The following is an 8,872-nucleotide window of genomic DNA, read 5'->3' as shown; positions in this document are numbered from 1 at the left end:
CTGCAAGTAACTACCAGGTGATGCTAACACCTAGCTCAGTTGCTGCAGCTCAAGTTGTCATTTACTTAGACTGTAATCAAATTTCAGCAGCTTGTCAGACTGTATAGCAAACTGCTGGCAGCTGATGATCAGCTCTGGTGCTGTGCCTGCCATCCCCATCTCCCACCCCACAAGCTTCCTCCCTTAGGGAAGGGGTGTCAGTGGTCCCCTGGGCTGTTCAGGGCTTCATCCATCTTACATCACCACTAAGGAAGACTAACTGCAATCCTGTACTCTACATGTTTGGTCTTTTCTGTAAAAACACCACAAAACAATGCCCCAAACCAAACCTTATCAGTGAAGTAAAGGTGGAAGTTGGAAGTTCGAGAAACAGGAAAAGCAAATGCCCTGCCTGCACCGAAGAGGTGAGAGCCCATCCTGCATGCTATAGGAAACCTTCAGCGGCTCGCGGTTGGCACTTAAATCCATCAACTCATTATTAGCAATTACCCCTGAGGACGTTTATTTTCTAAATATAAAATGAAGTTATCTAAATGCCTCCATTCTGTAGTTAAACAACAACTTTATCTCCTGGGAACATCTCCCTGCCCTTAACAGTGTGTCTAGTAGGTGTGTTTTATTCTTAGATGTCCCAACTCATGTTAGAGTCTGCACAACTGAATACCAGGTTTTTGCAACGTGTTGTTGAGCCAGTTCTTGCTTAAGCAGTCCTGGTCAAACTGTCTTGTCTGAAGGCGACAGAACAGCAGCCCGAGACCTGTGTTTAAAGAGAGGTCCATGCATTGCACCCACACAATCGATTAAAAAGTGTAACTCAATAATCAAACTTAGCTCCTTTTGTTTCGTCCCCATAAAGATCTGTGAGGCATTTCTAATTGGAACTTGTTTTGCATGTGGTAAACAACCATATACACCAACCTCCTACTCCAGAAAAGAAAAGTGTTATTACTGGGAGGTGACATTCCATGAATTACTCGAGGGGGTGAGGGGGTGAGTGTATGATGTTGTTGGACAATGAGTTTCTCTTTAATTACTGTTACATGAGAAATCGCAGATGTGACGTCTTTTGCCGAGGTACCACGAAGGAAATACTGATTGAAGGAAAAATGATTATTATTTTCTCGGCTTCTCCCCCCCCCCCCCCTCCCCCCCCGTCGCTCCCTCCCCTCGGCCCCACCGCAGGGCCTGCTGCCCCCCGGGCTCCCCGACGGCGGCACGGCGGCATTAGGAAGGCGGCTCCGCGCAGCTCCTCAGAGGGGATGGATCCAGCCGTGCAGCCTCTCCGCGGGCTCCTCACAAAAGCCGTTTCGGGATAGGGGTGCAGGGCAGCCACGGGGGTCCCACCTCCGAGGGGGGGCACCGGAGTCGCGGAAGAGGGGATCCCCGCTCTAAGGACCGGGGGGGTGGGGGTGTGCGTGACAGAAGAGACCCCGAAGGGCAGACAGGGTGCACCTCTCCCCCGAGGAGCCCCCGCCCCGCTGCCGCCCTCTCCTCCCCGCCCGCCCCGTCTCACCCCCGGGATCCCGCCCCCGGCGGCAGCTCTCCCCCAGGGAGCCGGGCGGGAAGGATGCAGACGGCGGCTCCGAGGTAATTATTAATGGCCGTGCCCACCCGGGCGGGGGGGGGTAGGAGGAAGGGAGATAAAAGGGGGCGGCGGGCGGCCAGGAGGAGGGAGCCGCCGTCGCGGAGCCCCGCCGGGAGCATGGCCCCCGCCGCGCCGCCTTCGCCGCCGCCGCCGCCGCCGCCGCCGCTGCTGCTGCTGCTGGTGGTGCTGCTGGTGCGGCCGCTGCTCGGGGCGCCGGGGCAGGGCGCGGGCACCTGGTCCCGCTTCGCCCGGCTGCCCTACCCGCAGGACCAGCTCTTCCTCCACGACACCTTCCCCGACGGCTTCCTCTGGGGGGCGGGCAGCGCCGCCTACCAGACGGAGGGCGGCTGGCGGCAGGGCGGCAAAGGCGCCTCCGTCTGGGACACCTTCGCCCACCGCCGTGCCACGCCGCCGGGGTCCCCCCCGCCGGGGCCGGCGGGCGGCGACGTGGCCAGCGACAGCTACAACAACCTCTTCCGCGACGCCGAGGGGCTGCGGCGCCTGGGGGTGTCCCACTACCGCTTCTCGCTGTCCTGGGCCCGGCTGCTGCCCAACGGCACGGCGCCCCTCAACCCCGCCGGGCTGGCCCACTACCGCCGGCTGCTGGGCCGACTGCGGGAGGTGGGCGTCGAGCCCGTCGTCACCCTCTACCACTGGGACCTGCCGCAGGCCCTGCAGGACGCCTTTGGTGGCTGGGCCAGCCCCGTCCTGCCCCGGCTCTTCCGCGACTACGCCGAGCTCTGCTTCCGCCATTTTGGCGGGCAGGTGCGCTACTGGCTGACCATGGACAACCCCTACGTGGTGGCCTGGCACGGCTACGGCACGGGGCGGCTGCCGCCCGGCGTGCAGGGAGGCCCGCGCCTCGGCTACCAGGCGGCCCACCACCTGCTCCAGGTAATGGTGGGCAGTGGGAAGGGGCCCCCTCCATGGCTCCACAGCCCCCCGCGTTGTGCCAAGGGGACGGGTGCGGAGGCCGCCCTCAGCCCACCCGGTTGTGTGGAGCCGTTCCCTGGTCGGCTGCAGGAGAGGAGACTGAATTGACGTGCCCGACAGAGTTTGGGATGCGGATTTATGGGGTAAAGGCAGCAATGCTCGTAGGTGGGAGGCAGGAACTTTTTATCTGAGGTTTCTTCAAGTTAGCGGAAACACACCGAGTTAAAGCGCGCTGTGTATCCCGCAGAAATGTTCAGTCCTGCTCCCAACGCTTGCGAATGCCCTTCTGGGTGGGTGAGTGGATGCATTCAGCTGTGCCGGTCCAGCGCTCGGGTTTCTGTGGGAATGCTTAATATGACTGTAAATATAATTTCATGCATTTGATAAAAAAAATCTTACTGAGTTAATGAAGATGGTAGAGGTGGCAGACATGTCATACTGAGAGGTTTTCTTGACACAGGATGGGTATTTTTGGCAATGTGAACGCTTTTTTGGGAAAAAAAAAAACACAACACTGCTCCCAAGCTAGTCTACTAAGTGGCGTAAGTACTTTGCTATACATCATTTTCATGCAATATACTTATATATGGTGTGATTGTAATGGATTCTCAGGGAAAATTAAGCAAAAGTGTGTACAAGTCCTTTCAGTGACAGGGGAGAGGATCCAGCCCATATATAACTGGAATTGTGTGGCCATTAAGGTGTGATCTGTTGTAATACATAATACATGTTCACAAAGTCTGCTAATGTCTGTCTGCTCCATGTACACTTACCGGCAGGAGTTATATCCTAATGAATATCGTATATGAAATGTGAACACAGAAAACATCCAACGCATGTCTTACTCAACTTTTTGCCACTTCCCTGTATTACCTTTGCATTGTTTAGTGCTACAAATAAGTCAAGAGAAAATATAGGTGGGGAAGACAGGGGTAAAAATTCAGATAAATTCCTGGTCCTGATACCTTTGAACCCTTCATTTAGTACCTTGGGGTGTACTTGAGCGTGTTTCACGCTGTGATTGTACAGTTCACTGAACTAAGTGCGTCTGCTCATGGATGAAGTTACTCCTAAATTTCAGCACTTGCAGGATTAGTCCCAAATTTTGCAGCAAGGTTTCCTCTCCTGTCAATGACTGTTAGGCTTTTCATACAGTCACTGAAGAGTTGGCGGTGAGTTAGTTGCTATACTTTGCATAGTTATTCCGAAGGCAGTGGGGCTGTGCATAAGGGGATGGGGTTGCGGGCTCGCTGCGAAGGGCGCGGGACCTGGGAGCAGGAGCTCTGTTTCTCTGTCTTCCTACAGATACCATGCAAAAGAATTCATTAAAGCTGCAAATTTGAGCACTCAGATTGTCAGATCTTGGAATCCTTCAACTCCAAGGGTGGTAGGCTCACCGAGGTGGAAATTTAATGTTGTCTGTCACTTTGTTTGTTTTTTAAAGCCCCCCCTTTGCTGTGCAAAACAGCCAGTTAGTGAGTCAGTCATATTCTGTGTGGTTCTCGCCCTTTGTTGAATTTGTCGCTTTACATCTGAATTAATATAAGGCTCTGAAAACAGACAAATAAAGATGAGCACCTCTTTTGTCCTTGGCTTTTACATAGTGCTGTCTTTCTGGAGTATTTATATCCCACATCACCAGAGTATCTGAGTCCCTCATAATCTCAAGCATATACTTGTTCTCATGGGCCAGCAATGTGCGATCGCAGCCCAGAAGGCCAACCGTATCCTGGGCTGCATCAAAAGAAGTGTGACCAGCAGGTCAAAGGAGGTGATTCTGACCCTTTACTCCACTCTCGTGAGACCCCACCTGGAGTACTGCATCCAGCTGTGGAGTCCCCAACATAAGAAGGACAAGGACCTGGTGGAGCGTGTCCAGAGGAGAGCCACGAGGATGATCCGAGGGCTGGAGCACCTCTCCTATGAGGAGAGGCTGAGTGAGTTGGGGCTGTTCAGCCTGGAGGAGAGAAGGTTCCAGGGAGATCTTATTGTGGCCTTCCAGTACCTAAAGGGGGCCTACAGGAGAGCTGGGGAAGGACTTTTTACTAGGGCATGTAGCGATAGGACGAGGGGGAATGGCTTTAAACTGGAAGAGGGCAGGTTCAGATTGAACATTAGGAAGAAATTTTTCACTTAGAGGGTGGTGAGGCACTGGAACAGGTTGCCCAGAGAGGTTGTTGAGGCCCCATCCCTGGAGGTGTTCAAGGCCAGGCTGGACGTGGCCTTGGGCAACCTGGTCTAGTGGGAGGTGTCCCTGCCTATGGCAGGGGGGTTGGAACTCGAGGATCTTTAAGGTCCTTTCCAACCTAAACCATTCTATGGTTCTATGATTAAAGCCCTATGGAGAAGGAAGGTGCTTTTCTATTTAACAAATGAGAAACTGAGGCACAGACTTGCCTACACCATGTAAAAAGTATAATTAAACCAGGAAGGTCTACTAACACTTGGTTTAGTGACAGAACCTCAGGATTAGTTATGTCCTGATTCTCATTCAGGGTTTTCACAACTAGTGGATGTTTCTCTTTACACAACAGTGTAAGGCAGCAAGGTGTCATTTTTTTCACATTTCGTGAATGAAGAACTGAAACAGAGATGCAGTTAAGACCCAAAGTGTCTACTAATTGTCAGTGCCCTTTTCCTGGCATGTGATCTTTTTAGAATATTGGTCGGTTGTATTATACTTCCAGCTCTTCTACAGGTCAGATCCCAAAATCTCAAATCACCCACAGAGAAAATAAGGCATGTGCAGTTTATGCAGAAGAGCTCCCATCCTTGTCTCCTGCAGGTAGGCGTCTTCAGTAGAGGCAGAGGTAGAGTCTAACTCTTCAGGACAGAGAAGTGGACAGCTTATACACCGAGATCCTCCTTTTCCTTCTTAGATCTCCATAGCTTATTGATACCAAACCTTTCAACTTGTGCAAGCTATGAAGTAGGAAGCTCTAGAATACGGCTTCTTTGACTACACAGCTTGATAACCATAGAGAAAGTGTATGTAATCGTGTAATGAAAGATTATGTTATACTGCGTATGGTAAGGAGTGAATTACATTTCCACATGCAAATTAAATTCTCCTCTTACATAATTCTTGAGTGATTGACTTTGCAACTTGAATAATGTTCATTAATGTGTGTCTGTGGGTTGCATGTAATTTTGTAGGTGAGTTTGGTCAGTTGATCTCAGGAGCATATGCAGCCTTGATTTGAATCAGAAGGCTGTACAGCAGTACCGCCTCATCCCATAGCCTGGTGGATGTGTGCAGCACTAGACAGTGCTGCCAGGAGATAAGGTCCTCATAGCCCCACCGGAAAAGATGTGGGAGTATCATCCCCCACAAAAAAATACCCTTTCAGCTGCCTAACCTTTTGCTGCTTATGTCTTAACAAAAGGTCTGGTCATGGGTTTCTTCCTAATCCTTTTTCTTTCTCTGTGGCATTCTTGTCTCTCAGGGAAATTGAGCTTGTAGAACATGTTTGTTTTTTGAAAGGCAAAAGGTGTTGTGATAAACATTTGGTTCTTAGCAAATAAGCAGACTAACTCGTACTATGCGTGTTTTCTGACTTCTTTTCCTTATGTACAACATGCAGTTTTAAGCGTCATCTTTCTGCGTTTATTCAAACCAAGACCTTCAAAAGTGGAAAGCTTAATAGCTCGTGAAACCTGATGTCTGCTAATTTATTTTACTGGATGCTAATTACATTAAAAGACCAAATCATTTCCTTTAAGTTCTTTAAAGTTCAACAGTTATAAATGTGGATTTTGGGCTCTGTCTTTTCTGAACGAGTTATTTATTATCTGAATAAATAATCAAATAAGAGTTTGATTCAATTCAGGTTGTTCAGTTCAGGGCTGGTGAAGACAGGGCAATGAAGTTTGATCTGAATAACAGTGTTTAAACTTAGCTTGAATGGATTTCATCCTGTTGTACTGATTTTTTTAATTACCTTTTATTTTTCTGAACTTCCACAAGTGAGTCATAACAGACGCTAAATGCATAGAGTAAGAGACATTTTCTATAAAGAGCAAATAAGAATAGTGTAAAACCACTTGTAACAAAAAACATTTTATGATGCATCCTTGGTTTGTTATTGAGGAATGTTGATCAGTATTTGGTGAAAATGTCACCCTTTTATAGTATTTCCACTGACACTAGTCGCTCTTGGTATGTCCAAGCCCTTCAAACATAGTAAGAAATGGAGGAAGCTGTACGCGTTTATTCACAAAATAAATTGAGTGGATCAAATATAGTTCATAAAAGTTGGCATTCTCTCAAGTCAACAGCCAGAAAAGGTAATGCCAGCAATCTGTCACATATATGATGCATCTTTTTCTCCAGATAGGGGTTGAGAGGGGTCATTGTATTACGTTCTGGTTTTTGCAAATGCATTTTTTCATTACTGGTTCACAGTATATTGTCTGAGTTGAACATACTTGGATTTACTCAATATAAACAGCATTTGCAGAAACAGAAGAACGCGTTGTTTCCCTGAAGAAGTAAGTGGAATTGCTGCCTGGAAACCAGTCACGTAGCAACAGACTGATTTCCCTTCCAAAACTTTCCAAAACAAAAGGTAAGTACTCTTTTGTTGACCTTCAGTGCTAAACCTAATAAAGTATCAGTAATTGCAGCATAGGAGAATGGCCTTTTCTGGGTGCATGTTGTTTCCTTCAAAATTCAGACAGCCTTCAAACTTTCACTCAGTCCAAATGGACTGATTTTGGATTTTCCTGAAAGTAACGTGACTCATTGTAGTTGTGAAGACACACAGAATTTTTAGAAGAAAGAGAGAGTAATTCTAAGTAATAGTATTTTAATGTTTTTTTATTTTCCTATTCTTGCTTTCTTAAGACTTAATTCAAAGAGAAACGAAGAAGAACTTGCTTCTCTTTCTGGTTTTGAATATCAATTGGGTGGTATATATTTGCAAAAAATTTATTGCAGTAGTGATTATTCTAATCACTAGTCATTTGAATCGGGTATCTTTCAAATGTCAGAGATGACAAGTGCAGTCAAACCACAAAGCAAATTCAGATCTGATGCTGCAGTTTTCTCTGCCAGTAGCTATGAATAGTTATACTATGTTCACAAAGAAGTGGAAGAGCACCAGGTCAAGCCCATAGATATGCTAAGTCCCACCTCAACTCTTTTGCTGTTCATTATGAGGATGAGAATTTGTCGAGGGTCCCTATTCATGATGAGAATTTTAATGCTTAGTAGTTGTGGTTTTTATAGCTTTGAATCTCTTATTTTAATTTCATAGGCAGCCCCAAATCTGTGTTTTCATATCTCATTTTAAGTGCCACGTGCCTGATTTTTAATTGTTGCAGTAGCTGTTGCTGGAGGTACCTAGGTGGTATTTCTGGTTCCTATCCAAGGTAATCTAGTATGCTTCCTTTTTAAATAGCATGCTTTTCATTTAAGATCAAAGTTTTTATTTAACACGTTGGGCAGGGCTCTGCTCAGTGCCAAAAAGATAATGACTACTGATTAACAGCAGTTTGATATAGATAAGGGCAACAAAAAATTCACATCTCATAAAGTCTCACTGAGTACATGAGTGTAAAGCTGTTTGTTTGCTCCTTGATACTCTTTCATTTAACATTAATAAAACCTAATAAAATATGAGACATTCTAGGTACTTTCTCATCAACCTCTTTCCTCAAGCAGAAGAGATCCTGCATTTATTGTAGTTTCAGGGGATCTGAAGTGAAGTGTGTGGAAGGACTTGTGTTATTGTGCATTCCTTCTGTATGACAGACTTTTCCAGTTTCCATTTCATCTTGCTTCTATGGAAGGTTTCCAGAACTTAAGGTAGTTGATGGGCATAATTCCTACCTGTACTTAAGGATATTGTTTAGACCTGAAAAGTAAAGCCTAGCTTCAATTTTTGCGGGGTGAAATGTATATATTTTAATTTCAGATAGTTCACCATTTTTTAGTCCCTGCTTTTCCCTTTTGACCGAAGGCAAGGAGCTCTTAGAGCTTTTCCCATGATAGAGCAAGTAGAAACCTCCGTTAAGCAACCGTCAGGAGGTAGAAGTGCAGAGACAGTCTTTTCCATTGAAAGAAAGGGTCGTCTTCTGTGAGGGAGAAATGCTCTGTGATGTAAGAGAGAGTTGCTTCACTCATCACATGCGCACCTTCTGGAAGGTCAAATTCTAATCTCTTTTGCTTTGGTAGAAATTAAATCAGAATGGGACTCCAGCAGTTTCTTGGGCAATTATCTTAGCTTCGTTCCTCACATTTATTAACTCTTTCTTTGAGTAACAGCACCTCCTTCCCAGTCTACTCTGGGGAACGAGAGATTTCTAGCGTTTCTTCAACTAGACAGAATCAGTGAGTATGTCTATACAGCT

The 8,872-nt window shown here is 46.9% G+C and overlaps 1 protein-coding gene across 1 annotated transcript in view; it reads left to right on the top strand.

Moving 5' to 3' along the window:
• Positions 1-1,597: 1,597 nt before the first annotated feature.
• The window catches only part of KL (klotho), a gene marked incomplete at its 5' end in the record, with an annotated part of 49,904 nt that continues 42,629 nt past the window's right edge, over positions 1,598-8,872 (top strand). Inside the window, one exon of the mRNA XM_082495624.1 lies at positions 1,598-2,479. Coding sequence (XP_082351750.1) covers positions 1,598-2,479 — 882 coding nt within the window. The remainder of the gene's footprint in view (positions 2,480-8,872) is intronic.

The sequence above is a fragment of the Vanellus vanellus genome (genome assembly GCF_965231255.1).
Source record: "Vanellus vanellus genome assembly, chromosome: 1".
NCBI classification, from domain to species: domain Eukaryota; kingdom Metazoa; phylum Chordata; class Aves; order Charadriiformes; family Charadriidae; genus Vanellus; species Vanellus vanellus.
The sequence above is the reverse complement of the archived record's forward strand: the minus strand, read 5'-3'. Positions and strand labels throughout refer to the sequence as shown.